Below are 20187 nucleotides of genomic sequence, written 5' to 3' on the forward strand. Positions count from 1 at the left end.
TTGAGTCAGTGATGTCATCCAACCATCTCATCCTCTGTCGTCCCCTTCTCCTCTCACCTTCAATCTTTCCCAGCATCAGCGTCTTTTCAAATGAGACAGCACTTCGCATCAGGTGGCCAAAGTATTGGAGTTTCAGCTTCAACATCAGTCCTTCCAATGAACACCCAGGACTGGTCTCCTTTAGGACAGATTGGTTGGATCTCCTTGCAGCCCAAGGGACTCTCAAGAGTCTTCTCCAACACCACAGTACAAAAGGATCAATTTTTCGGTGCTCAGTTTTCTTTATAGTCCAACTGTCATATCCATACATGTCTACTGGAAAAACCAAGCCTTGACTAGATGGGCCTTTGTTGGCAAAGTAATGTCTCTGCTTTTTAATATGCTGTCTAGGTTGGTCAAAACTTTCCTTCCAAGGAGTAAGCGTCATTTTATTTCATGGCTGCAATCACCATCTGCAGTGATTTTGGAGCCCCCAAAAACAAAGTCTGCCACTATTTCCACTGTTTCCCCATCTATTTGCCGTGAAGTGATGGGACTGGATGGCATGATCTTAGTTTTCTGAATGTTGAGCTTTAAGCCAACTTTTTCACGCTCCTCTTTCACTTTCATCAAGAGGCTCTTCAGTTCTTCTTCGCTTTCTGCCATCAGGGTGGTGTCATCTGCATATCTGAGGTTATTGCTATTTCTCTTGGCAGTCTTGATTCCAGCTTGTGCTTCATCCAGCCCAGCGTTTCTCATGATGTACTCTGCATATAAGTTAAATAAGCAGGGTGACAATATGCAGCCTTGACGTACTCCTTTTCCTATTTGGAACCGTACACATTCCTGACCTGCATACAGGTTTCTCAAGAGGCAGGTCAGGTGGTCTGGTATTCCCATCTCCTTCAAAATTTTCCACAGTTTATTGTGATCCACACAGTCAAAGGCTTTGACATAGTCAATAAAGTAGAAATAGATGTTTTCCTGGAACTCTGTTGCTTTTTCGATGATCCAGTGGATGTTGGCAATTTGATCTCTGGTTTCTCTGCCTTTTCTAAAACCAGCTTGAACATCTGGAAATTCATGGTTCACATATTGTTGAAGCCTGGCTTGGAGCATTTTGAGCATTACTTGACTAGCGTGTGAGATGAGTGCAATTGTGCGGTAGTTTGAGCATTCTTTGGCTTTGCCTTTCTTAGGGATTGGAATGAAAACTGACCTTTTCTGGTCCTGTGGCCAGTGCTGAGTTTTCCAAGTTTGCTGGCATATTTAGTGCAGTACTTTCACAGCATCATCTTTCAGGATTTGAAATAGCTCAACTGGAATTCCATCACCTCCACTAGCTTTATTCGTAGTGATGCTTCCTAAGGCCACTTGACTTCACATTCCAGGATGTCTGGCTCTAGGTGAGTGATCACACCACCGTGACTATTTGGGTCCTGAAGATCTTTTTTGTACAGTTCTTCTGTGTATTCTTGCCACCTCTTCTTAAGACCTTCTGCTTCTGTTAGTTCCATATCATTTCTGTCCTTTATTGAGCCCATCTTTACATGAAATGTTCCCTTGGTATCTCTGATTTTCTTGAAGAGATCTCTAGTCTTTCCCATTCTATAAATCAGTCCACGGCTTTGGCTTCTTCAGTTCCTGCAAGACTGAGGTTAGCGCTTACCGCAAGTCGGGTACAAAGACCGCAGCGCACACTCCCCAGTTCTCAGCCGGGTCCTAAGCTCGCGCTGTTTTCTGCCAAGAGTTGGGGCGTGGACCGAATCCTGCCCTGAGCTGGAAGGCCGCCGGGGGTTGTGGTAACTCTCGCGGGAAAGTGCGTCGTTGCCTCGGTAACGGCGTCGCGGCCGCGAAAGATGGCCGGGAGAAGTTTTAAGGTTAGTTCAACTGGACTCTCCTGGGTAGCAGCTAGATTTCGGCGTCCTGAGGACACCAAAATTCATTGAACTTTGGTTCTGAAAGTGTCTGCCTCTTTTACAGAGACCGGGCGTTTCAGGGACTCCGCTCCCGCCACGCATTCAGCAAGCTGCCACGCCTCGACGGGACCTCCTCGCCAAGGAGGAAGAATATAAGTAAGAACTTCGGCGGTTCAGCTTTTTCTTCTTTCACCTAAATGAGGCTGCTTACAAGTATTTTTCCTGGTGACTGGATCTTTGAGACCGTTCATTGTCCAGCATTTTCTTCTCAGCCCATTTACTTGCCCTTTATCTTTTTTCTTAAACTTGAGCTGCGTCCTTGTAGGTGTTGGAAGTGGGGGTAAATTTTACCCAAATAAGTAAACCTGTTCGTCAGCAAGATGATATTGCTAGTAGTTTAGATAGCGAGGAATGGCCAGCCAATAGTTCAGTTTCTAGTTAAAGGAATGACACTTAATTTCAAGTTCCTAGAATTTACGTATGTAAATTTCTTTTAGGTTTGGTTTTTAAACTCAAAGTATGTTTCTCAGGGCATTTGGAGTTTTCATTCTTAGCCACGTTTGGTGGAGTTGGAAGGGTTTCCTTTCCTTACCTATTCTCAGTGTAATTACAGATATCCTGACAACACGTGTTTTCACTCTTGGACCACTCCACTCTTCATCCCCCAGTTGTCATGCAGATGTCAGTAATCTTGTTAATTTGATCTTGTCTCTCCCTTGCCTAAAACATTGCAGTGGTTTCCAGTTGCACTTCAAAAGCTCTGTCACACTTGGCTCCTACCTCTTGTGTAATCTTGACCTCTTTCGTTTTTGTCTACCAGAGTGGCCTTTTTTGACTATGATAAGTAGGCTTCCTATTACTCTTTTATTGTCTGATTAAATTTTCTTTGCTGTTAGTGTAACTTGTTACAGTAAATTCATTTGTTAGTTTACTTTGTGTCTGTTTTCCCTGCTGGACTGAGTTCCACGAGGTCACAGACCATGTCTTTTATTTGCCCTCATGTATACCCTTACCAAAGTAAGTTTGCTTTCTTTTTAATTAATTTAAAGTAGCATAATTTAAAACTTGCAAAACATCCCAGCAATTCCTCAGGTGGTTAAACGTAGTTACCAAATGATCTGTACCTAAAATGAAAGCATGTTTAGAGTTAAAACTGAAGTGTACTATATTTAGATAAAGTAGACATGTTAGCTTCCCATAGCATGTAGAAAATAATTATCTTCCACTGTTTGATAAAATGGGCCTATTATTCTAGTAACAGTGTACTTAATCAGTGGATCTGTTGTTCATAAACACCTCTGAGTCAGCTAAACCCAAAACGTTTGTTTTCATTACCATGCACCACATAGCACTAAATACATGTATTAGGTTAATTCACTTGGTTATTTCAAAGTATATTTTGCACCTGGCCCTTCATTAAGGCTAATGTTTAGTTGCTAAGTCGTGTCTCTCTTGCAACCCCCATAGACTGTAGCCTTCCCAACTCCTCTGTCCATAGACTTTCCTAAAGAGAATACTGGAGTGGGTTGCCATTTCCTTCTCCAGGGGATCTTCCCAACTCAGGGATGGAAACTGTGTGTCCTGTGTTACAAACAGATTCTTTACCACTGAACCACCTGGGAAGCCTCTCCTTAAGGCTGTAGTCCTGCTTAACGTCAGGCATCTATATTCTGTTTTAGCAACAGTTTTGTGGTAAAGGCTCCCTGTCATTACTTGTTCTGCGTACTCTGAGGTGTGCAATGCTGAGGTGTTTGAACAAAGTAACTCCCAGGCACTGCTTGAAGTTTGTGGATCACTCAGCACTATGCATAAAGGTGAAATGTCTGGCCATCTTTATAGGCAAGAATATGAGATTATAACACAGTATTTTGCCACATGTTTTCTTGGTATTAAGCATATGGGGATTTTGTTTTAATTAACCAAACACAGCACTTCCCAGGGATCCCAATCTAGAATCTTTCACAATCAGCTCTTGTCAGATAGTTGGAGGAAATAATCACTATATGAGATAGTAAACCAAGGAATATGCTGATCACTCAAATCAATAGATATTCCAAGCCATGTGCCTGTATCATAAAACAAGATAGCTAAGTAGTAAGATTATGTGGCATCTGTTTTAATTAACCTTGATAGCTTGCAGGACAAGCCGTCCCCCAAACTTCTTGCCGCTAAATGCCAACTAAATTGGACATATAGATTAATTTGCAGAGAACTGATATCTTTATGTTATTGAATCTGCCTTTCCATGGATATGATATATCTCTATTTTACATGGAGGGGTTTTTGGTGTCCATTAATATTTTCTCATATTACTACATAAAGTCTTAAATATTTTTTTCAAGGTACATTATAGTTTTGTTGTTATAATGAATGGCTTTTTTTCCTACTTCATTTTCTAGTTGGTTGTATGTATAGAAACATTACTGATTTTTTGTTTATTGATCCTACACCTACATTTGTTGAGAGTGTCTTCACTGCTAAATGCTCTTATTTTGCAGAGTCCTTTGAGCTTTTTGTAAAGATGGTTATATCATATGCAAATTGTGATCATTTTGTTCCTTTGCAGTTTCTTCTGCATCTTTTTTCTTGATCTGATTAGAACCCCCAGTGTAATATGGAATAGAAAAAGTGGTGGTAAGCATTATTATCTTAGTTATGATTTTCATTAGTCTGCATTTAATAATTTATCACTACATTTGAGGTTTGCTTTAGAATTCTTTTAACTTTTTATTTTATTCTGGAGTTCAGCTGATTAACAATGTTGTAATAGTTGCAGGTGGACGGCAGTATCAGCCATGTCGGCTTTGTGCTGTATGTGCGGTGCTCAGTTGCATCCAATTCTTTGGGACCTCATGGACTGTAATCTGTCAGGCTCCTCTGTCCATGGAATTTTCCAGGCAAGAATACTGGAGCAGTTTTTTGTTTTTTTTTTAAAGTAACCTCCTTACTGTTCTCCATAGTGGCTGTACCATGCAGCAGTGTAGGAGAATTCCCTTCTCTCTACACTCTCTCCAGTATTTGTTGTTTATGGGTTTTTTTATGATAGCCATTCCGACTGGTATGAGGTGATTTCGCATTGTAGTTTTGATTTGCATTTCTCTAATAATTAGTGATGTTGAATGTCTTTCCATGTGCTTATTAGCCATCTGTATGTCCTACTAAATGACTCTACAATCCCACTCTTGTGCATATATCTGGAGAAAAACACCCAGAAGGATATACGACCACAATGTTCATTACAGCACCGTTTACAATAGCCAAGACATGGAAGCAATCTAAATGTCCATCAACAGAGGAATGGTTAAAGGTGTGGTACATAGATACAGTGGAATATTACTTGGCCATTAAAGAGAATGAAATAATGCCATTTGCAGCAAAATGGGTAAGTGTCATATTGAGTGAAGTAAGTCGGACAGAGAAGGAGAAATATCGTATGACATCCCTTATGTGTAGAATCTAAAAAGAAATGATACAGTGCACTTACTTACAAAACAGAAAGATTCACAGACTTAAAAATGAATTTATGATCGCCAAGGGAAAGGGATAGTTTAAGGGAGTCTGGGAAGATCATGTACACAGAGCTATATTTAAAATGGATAACCAACGTGGAACTGTGCTCAGTTATGTGTCAGCCTGGATGGGAGGGGGATTTGAGGGAGAATGGATACATATATATATATATATATATATGGCTGAGTCCCTTCTCTGTTCACCTGAAACTACCACAGCATTGTTAATTGGCTGTACTCTAATACAAATAAAAAGTTTAAAGTTTGAAAATAAATATAGAAAAAAGAAAAAAAAAAAGGAATACTGCAGTGGGTTGCCATTTTCGACTCCAGAGGATCTTCCCGACCCAGAGATCAAACCCATGTCTCTTGGGTCTCCTGCATTGTCAGGCAGATGCTTCACTACTGTGCCACCTGGAAAGCCCCCAGCACACAATGTTGTGATAGTTTTGGGTGGACAACCAAGAGACTCTGCCATTTATGTACATGTATCCATTCTTCCCCAAACTCCCCTTCCATCCAGAGTGCCACATAACATTGAATAGAGTTTCTTGTGCTGTACAGTAGATTAGATCCTTGTTGGTTATCCATGTTTTGTAAATTTTACTTTTTAATTGGTGGGAAATTGCTTTATAATTTTGCCTTGATTTCTGCTGTTCAACAATGTGAATCAGTCATAATTATATATATATCATCCCTCCTTAGCCTCCCTCCCGTCCCCACACCCCACACCTCTAGGTCATCACAGAGCACCAGGCTGGGCTCCCTATGTTATTTAGCAGCTTCCTCACTAACTGTTTTAGTGTATGATAGTGTATATATGTCAATGCTACTTTCTCAATTTGTCCCACCCTAACCTTCCTCTGCTGTGTCCACAAGCCCATTCTCTACTAGATTTATCAGTATTGTTTTTCTAGATTCCATATATATGCATTAATATACAATACTTCTTTCTTCTCTTCCTTGTTTTTCTCATCCTCTGCATGAGAGGCTCCACGTGCATGCACCTCACGACAACTATCTCAGATTGGTTCCTTTTTATGGCTGAGTAATATTACATTGTATAAATGTACCCAACTTCCTAATCCATTTATCTGTCGATGGACATCTAGGTTACTTCCATGCCCTGGCTATTGTAAATATTGCTGCAATGAACATTGAGGTACATGTGTCTTTTAAAATTGTGATTTTCTTAGGGTGTATGTCCAGTAGTGGTATTCCTGGGTCATAAGGTTTATTCCTAGTTTCTTACTCTCCATACTGTTTTCAATAACTAGATTTATGCCTAGCTAGTTTTTAAGGAATCTCTATACTGTTTTCCATAATAGCTGTATCATTTTACATTCCCATCATGCTGTAGAGTTTTGAGTAAATATTTTTTTGTCAGCCTTAAGGACACAGTTTCCATTAATTCTTTATTTTTTAGTCTAGGATGTGAAGTGAAGTGAAAGTTGCTCAGTCATGACCGACTCTTTGCGACCCCCTGGACTATACAGTCCATGGAATTCTCCAGGCCAGAATATTGGAGTGGGTAGCCTTTCCCTGCTCCAGGGGATCTTCCCGACCCAGGGATCGAACCCAGGTCTCTCGCATTGACAATATTATATCCTTTTTTGTATTTTGAATGAATGTTAAATTTTAACAAAGTCCCCCTCCCCCAAATTAATGTAGGTGATGAAGATTTTTTCACCCCTTTATTTAATGTTTTAACATACTGAACTACAAAGACAGGTTTATTGTTTTCTTTGAAAGTCCCCTGGATTAGATTGCTTTAATTTTATGTAGATTTTTTATTTCATCTATAAACAAAGTGAAATTGGTCCTACGTTTTTTTCTAGTTCTTTGCCTTTCTGATTTTGATATCATTATTATCCTGACTTCGTAAAATAAACTGAGTAGCTTTCTTTTTTTGTTTTTTTCTGTTCTTGGGAGCTTCTTGTAATCAGAGGTCATCTGCCCTATGATTAAAATTGTGAAACTGAGTCTAGCGTGAGGTGTTTTTTTTTTTTTTCCTGTGAATTGTTTCTTTAATAATTATTGCTTCCAGAATAAATTTTGGTTATTTGCTAGTTTTCTAGAAAACTGTCCACTTCATGTATGTGTATTAACACACATTTATTCTAATTATGCTCTTATATTTTAAGTCTTGACTATATCTGCAACTTAACACATATGTTCTTTTTGGACCTTTTCTGTCAGTCTTATTGGGAAGTGTATATGTTTGATTGGTTTTTTCAGAGAATTAACTTTTGGTTTTATTGCTAATTTTCTGTGTGATATAAAATTTTTTTCATTAGCCTTATTTTTATAATTTCTTTTTCTTCTAATTGTGGATTTAGTTTTTCTTTTTTTAGTTTAGTTTTCTAATTTTTAATACATTTAATTTTTGCATTTAAATTTAATACATTTAATATTTCTCTGCAACTGTAGCTAATCTGTATTTCAAGATCTGTTTTGATATTTCTATTCTTTCTGATTATTTAGTTTTGAATATTTTATAATTTTCATGGTGTTTATTTTAGGTGTGTGTTTTTGTAATTCCCAAGCATCTGTTTGTTTGCTTGTTTTATTTTTGTTATTTAAAATTTTATTTTTAATTGTACTATGGTCAGAGAATGTATGTATGATTTATTTTCAAAAGTGTTTTGAAGCTTAGTTGTGACCAGGTACATGTTGAATTTTTGTAAATATTCAGTGTATTCTTTGATAGAAAGTGTATTTACTATTTGTTGACTAATAACTTAGATCAAGCTAATTACTTTTGCTATCCATAATAGCGGTATCCTCATTATTTTTTTCTCCAGTAGCTGTATTGGCTTCTGTTAGAGGTGCTGCTGCTAAGTCACTTCAGTTGTGTCTGACTCTGTGAGACCCCATAGACGGCAGCCCACCAGGCTCCCCCGTCCCTGGAATTCTCCAGGCAAGAGCACTGGAGTGGGTTGCCATTTCCTTCTCCAATGCATGAAAGTGAAAAGTGAAAGTGATGGCTCCGTCCATGGGATTTTCCAGGCAAGAGTACTGGAGTGGGGTGCCACTGCCTTCTCCGAGAGGTGTACTAAAATCAGCTATAATTATAACTTAAAGATTTCTCCTTATAATTGTGTCCATTTTTGTTTGGGGGCTATATCATTTTATTTAAAACCTCTTGAATAATTCCTTTCATTATTTGTAGTGTTTTTACATCTTTTTCATTCTTTTATTTTCAATCTTTGTATGTAATTTAGCTTTATTAAGAACATTTCTTTTATATTCTCTGATAATTTCTGCCTTCTAATAAGTGAATTTATAGTATTTTGTTTGTTGATTTGAAGTTTTGTCATCTTATTTTTTGTTTTCTATTTGTGCCTTTGGTTCTTTTCTGTCATTTATTGGTTGAATAAATTTTCCCTTTATTTTCCCTTTATTGTTTTTGGAAAGACCTCAGAATAGTTTAACTTGGTTTCCCTTGTTTGCAAGTTAAATGATACTTATTCCGCCTTTGCTTTGAATACCCCTACCTGTTATTTTCATATTCTGTGCTAATTTAGATTTATCATCCTGTTTTGTCATTTCTGTGTATCATGATTACTTTTTTTTTCTAAGTTCAGTTTCCTCTTTTCTGAAGCACAGAGCATTCATTACTTTGCTTTGTGAAAATCTGAGTCTTAAATTCACCATTCTTACCTGAAAATTTTACTTTGCATTTATTCTTCAAAGATAGTTTAGCTGAATATAGAACTTGAAATGGCTAGTCCCTGCACCCCACCTCCTGGCAGTTCATTAAAAGTACCATTTGGTTGTCCAAAGGTACCATTGTAATCTAGAGATATTGATAAGCCATCTGCGGTCAGCTTCTAAGATAATCATGCTGGTAGACTATTTTTCTCTCTTCTTTTTAAATGTTTGATTTGTAATTTAGAGAATATTCTTGTCTTTGAGGTTCTGCAGTTTTATCCAGTGTACAGGTGTGGATTTGTTTTTTTTGATTCTGCCTGGTATTCATTTATGGAAAATTCTCAGCATTATTTCTTTTTATAAAAAGTAGTGTCTTTTGTTTTATGTCTCTTGCTGTAGTCTTCAGGTTTCAAATAATTTTTGTTTTTGGTTTATTGAGGTACACTTGATTTACAATACTAGTTTAGGTGTATAGCATAGTGATTCAGAACTTTTATAGATTTATTCCATTTAATTTTATTGTCAAATAACAGCTGTATTTCCTGTGTTGTACAGTATATCTTTGTGTGTGTGTGCTAAGTCATATCTGACTCTGTGCGACCCTATGGACTGTAGCCTGCTGGGCTCCTCTGTCCCATGGGATTCTCCAGGCAAGAATACTGGAGTGGGTTGCTCTGCCCTCCTCCGGGGGATCTTCCTCACCTAGGGATCAAACCTGTGTCTCACGTTGTCTCCTGCGTTGGCTGGTGGGTTCTTTACCACTAGCTCCACCTGAGAAGTCCATATATCCTTGTATCTTATTTATTTCATACTCAGTAGTTTGTATATCTTAATCCTTTACCACTATCATATGCCTTTCTTCTTCCCTCTTCCCATTGGTAACCATTAGTTTGTTCTCTATGTATGTGGGTCTGTTTCTGTTCTGTTATATTCATTCATTTGCTTTATTTTTTAGATTTACACATAAGTGATGACACACAGTATTTGTCTTTCTCTGTCTGACGTGTTTCACTAACCAGAATACCCTCCAGGTCCATTCATGTTGCTTTGGCAAATGGCAGAATTTCATTTTTTTCATAACTGAACAGTATATCATTGTGTGTATGTATGTATTTTTATGCCACATCTTCTTTATCCATTCATCTGCTGATGAACATATAGGTTGCTTCCATGTCTTGGCTCTTGTAAATGCTGCTGTGAACACTGGGGTGCATATATTTTTTTCAAAGTAGTGCTTTCATTTTTGTTGGATATATATCCAAGAGTGGAATTACTGAGTCATATGGTAGTTATATCTTCAATTTTTTGAGAAACTGCCATACTGTTTTCCACAGTGGCTGCACCAATTTATATTCCCACCAACAGTGTAGGAGGGTTCCCTTTTCTCCACATTCTTGCCAACATTTGTTGTTTGTGGTCTTTTTGATAATAGCCATTCTGACAGGTATGAGGTCATATTATAGCTTTGCTTTACATTTCTCTGATGATTAACAATGTTGTGCTTTACATGTGCCCATTGGCCATCTGTATTCTTCTTTGGGTAAATGCCTTTTCAAGTTTTCTTCCCATTTTTTAACCAGATTATTTGTTTTGTTTTTTCAGTATTGAGTAGTATTAGCTGTTCATATATTTTGAATATTAAACCCTTGTTAGTCATATCATTTGCAAATATTTTCTTCCATTCAGTAGATGTCTTTTCATTTTGTCAGTGGTTTCCTTTCCTTTTTTTTTCCCTTTCACGTTTAATTAGATCCTGTGCATGTATGTATGTATTTTATTTTCTTAGGAGACAGATCCAAAAAATATTGCTGTGATTTATGTCAAAGAATATTCTACCTATGTTTTCTCAGGTTTTATGGTTTGTGGTCTTACATTTAGGTCTTTAATCCATTTTGAGTTTATTTTTGTATATGGTGTGAAAAAAGTTCTTATTTTATTCTTAAATGTAGCAGCCCGTCTTCCCAGCATGACTTATTGAAAGACTGTCTTTTCTTCACTGTATATTTTTGTCTGCTTTGTCAGTTACCCATGTAAGTGTAGGTTTGTTTCTGGGCTCACCATTCTGCTCCATTGATCTATGTGTCTGCTTTTGTTCCAGTACCATACTGTTTCACCTGCTATAGCTTTGTAGTATAATGATCTGTGGATCTAACCAAGAAGAAGAATAACAATTCTACCAAACATTTAGAGAAGAGTTAATACCTATCCTAAAACAAATCCAAAAAGTTGCAGAGTGAGGAACACTTCTGAACTCATTGAATGAGGCCAGCATCACCTTGATACTAAAACTATACAAAGATATTGCAATAAAGAAAATTATAGGCCAATGTCATTGATGAACATCAATGTAAAAATCCTCAATAAAATATTAGCAAACTGAATCCAGTAATATATTATAAGGATCATACACTGTGATAAGTGAGAGTTATCCTGGGGTGCAAGGGTGGTTCAGTATCTGGAAATCTATCAATGTGATACACACATGAACAAAAGAAGCATAAAAATCATATGATCATCTGAATAGACCATGTGATAAAATGCAAAAAAAGCATTTCACAAAACTCAACATCCATTTATGATAAAAACTCGCCTCTCCTCAATGTGTGGTGTGTGTGTTAGTCGCTCAGTCATGTCCTACTCTTTACAACCCCATGGACTGTAGCCCACCAGGCTCCTTTGTCCATGGGATTCTCCAGGCAAGAATACTGGAGCGGGTTGCCATTTCCTTCTCCACAATGTTTGTGTAGAGGGAATATATTCCAAAATAACGGAAGTCCATATATAAGCTCATGGGCTTCCCAGGTAGCTCAAATGGTAAAGAAACTGTCTGCAATACAGGAGACCCAGGTTCAATCCCTAGGTCGGGAAGATCCCCTGGAGAAAGCTGTGGCAACCCACCCCACCATTCTTGCTTGGAGACTTCCATGGACGAGGAGCCTGGCAGGCTACAGTCCATGGAGTTGGAAAGAGTCGGACACGACTGAGTGACCAACACACACGTGTAAGCTCATAGCTAACATAGTACTTGGTGGTGAAAAACTAAAAGCATTTCATCTAAGATCAGGAACAAGCATTTTCATCTAATATCAGGAACAAGCATTTTCATCTAAGATCAGGATGCTCACTCTTACCACTTTAATTCAGCATAGTATTGAAAGTCCTAGCCATGGCAATCAGAGAAGAAAAAAAAAAAGGAATCTAACTGGAAAGGAAGAAGTAAAACTGTCATTGTTTGCTGACAGGATACTATACATAGAAAATCCTAATGATGCCACCAGAAAGCTAGTACAGCTCATCAGTGAATTCAGTAGAGTTGCAGAATACAAAATTAATACTCATTTCCCTGGTGGCTCAGTTGGTAAAAGAATCCGCCTGCAATGCAACAGACTGCCTGCAATGCAGGAGACCCAGGTTTGATCCCTGGGTCAAGAAGATTCCCTGGAGATGGAAATGGCAACCCACAACAGTATCCTTGCCTGGGAAATCCCATGGATAGAGGAGGCTGGTGGGCATAGCTCATGTGGTCACCAGAGTCAGACATGACTTAGCAACTAAACCACCAACCACCACTGTACACTAAAAGCAATCTATCAGAAATAGAAATAAAGGAAAGAAACCCATTTATAATTACATCAAAATAATAAAATACTTAGGAATAAATCTAAGGAGGTAAAAGATCTGTACTCAGAAAACTGTAAGACACTGATGAAAGAAATTCAAGACAACACAAAGAGGGTGAAAGATATATTGCATTCATAGATTAGTAGAATTAATATTGTTAAAATGACCATTACCAAAGCCAGTCTGTGGATTCACTGCAGTCCTATCAAAATACAAATGGGAATTTTTTTTTGAACAGAACTAGAACAAATAACTTTAAAATTTATATGGGTACACAAAAGACCCCTAATAGCTAGGACAATCCAGAGAAAGAACAGAATTGGATGTATCACACTTCCTTAGATTATACTCAGCATATCTCTCTAAATTTTGGCATTTCCTCCTTTTCTGGGATTTTCTTCTGCAGTGTCAGGTTGCTATAATCTATCTTTGTCTTATAGTCTGTCTGGAATAGATGTTAAACTCTCTCTTGCATTTTTATCTTTTTGTTTCTCTGTACCTTTTTGTTGGTAATTTTCTCATATCTGTCTTCTAATTCATTCATTCCCTCTTCATTCTGTTGTTCAACTTATCCATTGCATTTGAGTTTTATTTACATTAACTATATTTTCATTATGTAATTTCTGTTTGGTTGTTTTCCGAATTCAGTGTTTTTTTGAATATATGTTTACAATGCTTGGTTTTTGCCTAATGGTTTCTATTCTTTTTTTTGCTTTCTTATTGAAAAGTGCTATTTAAAATTCTTTCCTAGTTTGTTTTATTATCTCCAGGTCTTTTGGTGCAAATTTTGTTTGTATCTGTTGATTGTCCATCCTGGAAACTTATTTCTTAATGCAATTTATTATCTTTGTGAAGGCATCTTTAGTAGAGTTTGCTTTCTGAGAGAGTTGCATTTGTTCTAGATGACTAAATATTCCTAAGGGTGGTTTTGCATTTCAGTTTATCAGCTTATCAGTTTTCACTGGTTCTAAGCCAACTTTCTATATTAAAGTTTTGGCCTAGTGTCCCTATACCATCCGGGTAAGATGAACTTGGAATACACTTCTGTGTGCTCTGATTACTCATAGGAGAATCTTTTCCACACATGGCTTTAGTTTCATTTCCGTTCACCTAAGGTTATGGGCGGTGTTTTTGTAGTCTGTGGTTCACAGGTGTAGCCCTTTATGACTCCCTCAAGTGCATTGGTTTCTAGCTGTTAAGCTGTTTTGGCTTCTGTTCCTGTTTACTGCTCTCACTTTGAGTTACTGCTACATTTTAAGTGCCAGGGTGTTTTCTTTGCCTGAGTTTAAGTTTAGCAACATTTCCTTTATGACAGTTTATCCAGGATTTCTATGGGTTTTGGAACAGAAGAGTAGTCTTCTGCCTTACCTCAGTCTACTGTGTTGACCAGAAACCTCTCATGGTTCTTGTTAGGGAAATGTGGAAAATCAGGTAAAGGCATCTTGAATACAACTTTAAGACTGCATTAGATGTTATTTCTTTTGATTAACTCATCCTAGGGTATAAAAATACTTCTTGAAACATCAGACTGTTTTAAGAAGGGATATGATACTGCTTTTTTTCTTTCTGGGAGTGGGGGTCGTCACTGGTGTGCATTACCTCTAAATTACATATCTAAAAACACAAGATATCTCATTTTAAAAAGTGTTTTGCATATTTTCTTCATAAAACTTCAGAAGAGCCTACATCATCTAGAAATGTGACCTATGAATAGAACTAAGTTATATGCTTTTGAAGATGTTTTTATAATGTTAACCTTTAAAACAGAGAAGGGAACTTGAACTAACAAGAGGAACAGTTTAGTACACTATGTTGAATTCAACTCTTCAGCATATTTTATAGCCATTTAAGGCATTAATTTTAAAACTTATATACAGGTAAATATATCCCATCTATATTGTTATGGGGGAACAGTACAATATTGGGTATATGCTTACAGATGAAAATTAAGGGAATACTAAAAATCATCTGCTATTGGTGGTAGGATTATGGGCAATTTTTCCTTGCAAAACAGTTTCCTTCAGTGGCATTGGTATTCTTACAGTCTTAATGGGACCAAATAATATTCCTGTTCTTTGCTAGATTCCAGATAGATGGAAGAAAGAGAAATGGCAGGTGGAGGTCAAAGGAATTGCTTGTATTTCTGATGAAGCTTGTACTGAAGTATATAACTGAGTGAGCCCCCTCAGAATCCCAAGAACATGAAGAGTGACACTGAGTTGAACCCACCCAGTTTATTCTTTCCAAATAAATCATTCTACTTGAAGTAAGGGCAATGTTAGTTGCACTTGTAATGAAATATTTTTACTAATATATGGAGAGGCTAATATTTACACCATTTGAATTTCCAGCACAAAGAAGAAGGAATCATGGGGATTTGGAGATAATCTTTCTAATAGTTATGTTAATTTTTAAGTAAAAATGTCATGTGTATGTTTTGGCATTTGTTGACTTCACTGAAGTGTGGTTATTGAAATTCAGTTTCTTTAGCTTTGTGTTACAGTCTTCAGCATATCACAGCTATTAAATTATTTTCTGCTTTTAGACGTTTAAATGCAGAATTAGAGGCAAAAACAGCTGATCTGGTTCGACAAGCTGAGGAAGTAATAGTAAGTAAATGTACAATTATTAGTATTTCCATGTCAGTGCTTGTTTTTTTGCTTTTTAATTTGAGGTATAGCATACATATAAAAAGTGCCCAAAGCATAAATTTTCAGTTCAGTGAATTATTATAAATTGAAAATCAATATGTGCATAGGTATGTGTATATATGCATATATATGTTTTTGAGAAGCACACACTTTCTAAAAGCTACTGAAAAAGTGTTTTCCGTTTTGATATTCCAATCATCTAGTTAATAGCTATGTTAATATTTAATAATATTTCCTACTATTTTAAGATTAATGTTTGTGAGTAGCTATATTGAATTAGTACTAGTAATTCAGTAAGGATATGGTTTCTGGACAGAAGTTGAATAAAGGATAATGATTATCACTAATGCTCAGATGGCAATCTGTTTCTTAAACTCTACAGTTAGATATAACTCAAATTCTTAGGGCTAGTCCATAATCAGATTTATAGTCAGGAAAATGTGGTGAGGCGATATTACTAGAGAATATAAGGATATTTGCCCCATTCTGACTACCAAATTGGCTATTCCTTCTTTAAATGTCCCTCCCTAAGCATCAGCTTTCCCATTATTAATGGTAGGATAAGTAGTATTCCTTAGAGGAATAAATATCCTAATTGATAGGCTATAGTAGTATTCCTTAGAGCTGCTTTCAAACTTGTTTCATTTTTTGTTTTAATTCAGTTATAATTCTCTTTCATTTAAACCCCATCCCCATCTCACTTTAGAGTTGACGGGATCACTGAAAAATAGGTACTATTTTAATGCCTTAGACAGAACCATCATTATTTGTTAGTATAGGAACATAACATTTCAGGTAATAGATGTAGATAATGGTTACAGATTTGTTAGTTGCATTTGTAATTAAATATTTTATTTAAAAATAAATACTTTATCACATCTTTTGATTGTGTCTGTTCTGAAGAGCCAGAAAATAATTTGAACAAAGAAACCCCACATTATAGTAGAATGAGGGATTCATTATGTATTCTGATCAAATCCATTAGTCCTCTGACTAATTGCCATATTGCATTTTTGTTTTCTTACTTTCATACTGATACATAATCTTCAAAAGCCTTCAATCTTATTGCTTCATTTTTAGCACTTTAATTTCTGTCTGGTCATCATAACATTGAAGTTTGTCTGATTTGAGACAAATTTTTCTATTCATTAAATGAATTTATGTTTTCATTTCTTGCAAACTTTATTTCTTTTGCATGTTACACAAGATGGAAGCCCTAATATAGTTGGGAAGAAGTCAGCTAAGATCATTTAGAGGTATTAACATTCTTACAATTTTCCCTTAGAGTGACTTTCCTAACCAAGAATGAATGAAAGGTGAAACTACATTGTTACAGACCTTATTTTGATACCATAGCTTTGAGAATTCTGTGCTTTGATTTTATAGAAATCATGGACAATTCTGAAATGATTAATGATCAGAAAGGCACTTGAATATATCCTAGTTTTGTGAATTTTTTTTCTTTATGACTTACTTTTGTTTTATTTAGAGAGATCAGCAAGAAGTACGATCTAAGTCTGTTTCAGCACAAATTAAATCATATGTAGACAAAGATGATTACAGCTTTAGGTAAGTGACTTATATTCTCAAACAACTTAAAAATGTTTTTTTACTGGGTAAATGCTTTAAGTTTTTTTAAATTGAGGTATAATAATTGACATACATTGTTATATTGGTTTTAGGTATACAGCATGATTCAGTATTTATATGTATTGTGAAATGATCACCACAGTGAGTCTACTTAATATATTACCGTAAATAATTACAGAATCTTTTTTCCTTGTGATGAAAACCTTTTTTTAAAAAAATATTTATTTTATTGAACTATAGTTGATTTACAATGTTTCAGGTGCACAGCAAGATGATTCAGTTTTACAAATACACATATTATTTTTGAAATCATTGTCCATCATAGGTTATCACAGGATATTGACTATAGTTCCCTATGCTATACAGTAAACCTTTGTTGCTTGTTGCATATCTGTTTTTTAATTAGAAATCTAGCATTCTATTCAACGAAGTTAAACAAGTGGAATCAAAATGTCGTAAAATTTTTAGTTAGGCAAAAATTCGTAAGTTTTCCAAAATACATATATTATACATATTTATATATATGTATACAAAAGCTTTTCTACTACACTTGATAGCATGAGAAAGAACATAAAAAAAAAAAAGAAGAGATGGAGAGATTGGAAAACATAAATGAAATGGGAGCATTGAGTACGAAATAGAAAAAGTGAAACAAACTAGATAAAAGTAAAAGATTATCAGATAGTCCAGTTGTTTTTAAACATGACTACTCATTAGAAACATATCTGGAGCTCTGGAGAAAAAAAGCAATACCTGAGCATTTTTTTTTTCCTTTTTTTTTTTTTTTTTTTAGTGGAGTGCAGTTTATTACACCGGCGGGCCCAAGGCAGAGTCTCCTCTTAGCCAAGGGCCCCGACCAGCATTTGTGAAAATCTTTTATACCCCATGTGTACCTGTCCAAACCCACCAGCCCAAATCCCTTGAGGCTTTCAAAGGAAGGGTAAATACAATCACAATAACCCCATCATTCACATGTTTTGTGTTCAAACAGTTAATAAGTTTCAAGATAATTCTGAAATGCATCTGGATTTTATAAAGTGATTACAGATTTTTCTGTTAGATCCTAGTTTTGGTGATACAGAGTTCTATTATTTTTCTGTTGACCAATCATGATACAATGGTACTAAATGAGTAATAGTTACATAATCACAATGGTAAAATATGTTTATCAGTTTTCACAATCAATGGCCAGACAAAAAAATAAAAGATAATTACAATTGCAAGCCATAATGGGAATATGATTAACTTAACAGTATAAAATAATTACATACAACTTAGGTGTTTGGGTGTTTGTTAACCAGACTGATGTGGTAAGTGGGTGGAAGTATGTACATGCATGTGTTTTCATCTACCCAGCCAGTCTGTGTCTTTTGGTTGGTGCATTTAATCCTTACGTTTAAGGTAATGAATTGATATGTATGATCCTGTTACTGTTTTCTTAATTGTTTTGGGTTTATTTTCTGTAGGTCTTTTCCTTCTCTTGTGTTTCCTGCCTAGAGAAGTTGCTTTAGCATCTGTTGTAAAGCTGATTTGATGGTGCTGAATTCTTTTCACTTTTGCTTGTCTGGAAAGCTATTGATTTCTCTGTCAAATCTGAAGAAGAGTCTTGCTGGGTAGAGTATTCTTGGTTGTAGGTTCTTCCCTTTCATCACTTTAAACATACCATGCCCTTCCCTTCTGGCTTGCAGAGTTTCTGTTGAGAAATCAGCTGATAGCCTGATGGGAGTTTCCTTATCTGTTATTTGTTGTTTTTCTGTTGTTGCTTTTAATATTTTATCTTTGTCCTTAATTTTTGTCAGTTTGATTACTATGTGTCTCAGTGTGTTACTCCTTGGGTTTATCCTGCCTGGGACTCACTGTGCTTCCTGGACTTGGTTGACTAGTTCCTTTCCCATATTAAGGCAAATTTTCAGCTGTTATCTCTTCAGATATTTTCTCATGTCCTTTCTCTCTCTCTTCTCCTCCTGGGAACCCTCTAATGCGAATGTTGGTGCATATAATGTTGTCCCAGAGGTCTGTTAGGCTGTCTTCATTTGTTTTCATTCTTTTTGCTATGTTCTGTTCTGTGGCAGTGATTTCCACCATTCTGTCCTCCAGGTCATTTATCTGTTCTTCTGCTTCAGTTACTGTGCTAGGGATTCCTTCTAGTGTATTATTCATCTCTGTTTGTTCTTTAGTTCTTCGGTAAACATTTCTTGCATCTTCTCAATCTTTGCCTCCATTCTTTTCCTGAGATCCTGGATTGTCTTCACTATTATTATTCTGAGTTCCTTTTCTGGAAGTTGCCTCTCTCTACTTCATTTAATTTTGGGGGAGGGGGGTTTATCTTGTCCCTTCATCTGGGACGTAACTTTATGCTTTTTCATCATGATTAACTGTCTGTAATATGGTTTTTGTTTTAGTGAGACAGTGCTTCTTCTTGCTTCTGTCTGTCCTCTGATGGATGAGGCTAAGAGGCTTGTGTAAGCTTCTTGATGGGAGGGACTGGTGATGGGAAAAACTGGGTCTTGTTCTGGTGGGCAGGGCCTTGCTCAGTAAAGCTTTAATCCAGTTATCTACTGATGGGTGTGGTTGCATCCCTCCCTGGTGGTGGTTTGGCCTGACCCAGCCCTGGGGTCTGTGGGCTCTGTGGTTGGGTTAATGGTGAACTCCAAGAGGGTTTACAGCAAGGGGCATCTTCCAGTGCCCCCGTCCTGTGATGAGCCACTGCCAACTCACACCTCCATAGGAGGCCCTCCAACACTAGCAGGTAGTTTTGGTTCAGTCTCCTGTGAGTCCTGCTCCTTTCCTCTGGGTCTTTGTGCATGTAAAATTTTGTTTGTGCCCTCCAAGACTGGAATCTCTGTTTCTCCCAGTCCTCCTGAAGTCCTATAATCAAAACCCGGTGGCCCTCACAGCAGATTTCCTGGGGATTCCCAGTCCCTTTGTCGGATCCCCAGGCTGGGACGCCTAATGTGGGGTTCAGAACCTTGACACCAATGCGAACACTTCTTTGATATTATTGTTCTCAAGTCTATGGGTCACCCACCCAGCGGGTATAGGATTTAGTTTCATTGTGATTGCACCCCTCCTTCTATCTCACTGTGGCTTCTTCTTTGTCTTTGGAGATAGGCTATATTTTTTGGTGGGTTCCAGCATGCTCCTGTTGGTGATTACTGAACAGCTAGCTACAGTTCTGGTGCTCTTGCAGGAGGAGACGAATGCATGTCCTTCTGCACAGCCATCTTGAACCATTCTTCTGTGATGAGAACCTTTACGATCTAC

At 36.8% G+C, this 20187-nt stretch overlaps 1 protein-coding gene across 3 annotated transcripts in view; it reads left to right on the forward strand.

Annotated features, from left to right (window-relative positions):
• Nucleotides 1–1754: 1754 nt before the first annotated feature.
• TEX9 (testis expressed 9) overlaps nucleotides 1755–20187 on the forward strand; it is an 81831-nt gene continuing 63398 nt past the window's right edge. For 2 of the 3 annotated variants that reach the window (XR_006344189.1, XR_006344188.1), the window contains exons 1-4: nucleotides 1755–1859; nucleotides 1963–2054; nucleotides 15228–15291; nucleotides 16823–16902. Coding sequence is in view for 1 of the 3 variants with exons in the window: in XM_043921182.1 (XP_043777117.1) it covers nucleotides 1839–1859; nucleotides 1963–2054; nucleotides 15228–15291; nucleotides 16823–16902 (257 nt within the window). In the remaining 2 variants the exon portion in view is untranslated. The remainder of the gene's footprint in view (nucleotides 1860–1962; nucleotides 2055–15227; nucleotides 15292–16822; nucleotides 16903–20187) is intronic. The other variant, XM_043921182.1, reaches the window with a different exon arrangement.

The sequence above is a fragment of the Cervus elaphus genome, chromosome 12, assembly GCF_910594005.1.
Source record: "Cervus elaphus chromosome 12, mCerEla1.1, whole genome shotgun sequence".
Taxonomy (NCBI): domain Eukaryota; kingdom Metazoa; phylum Chordata; class Mammalia; order Artiodactyla; family Cervidae; genus Cervus; species Cervus elaphus.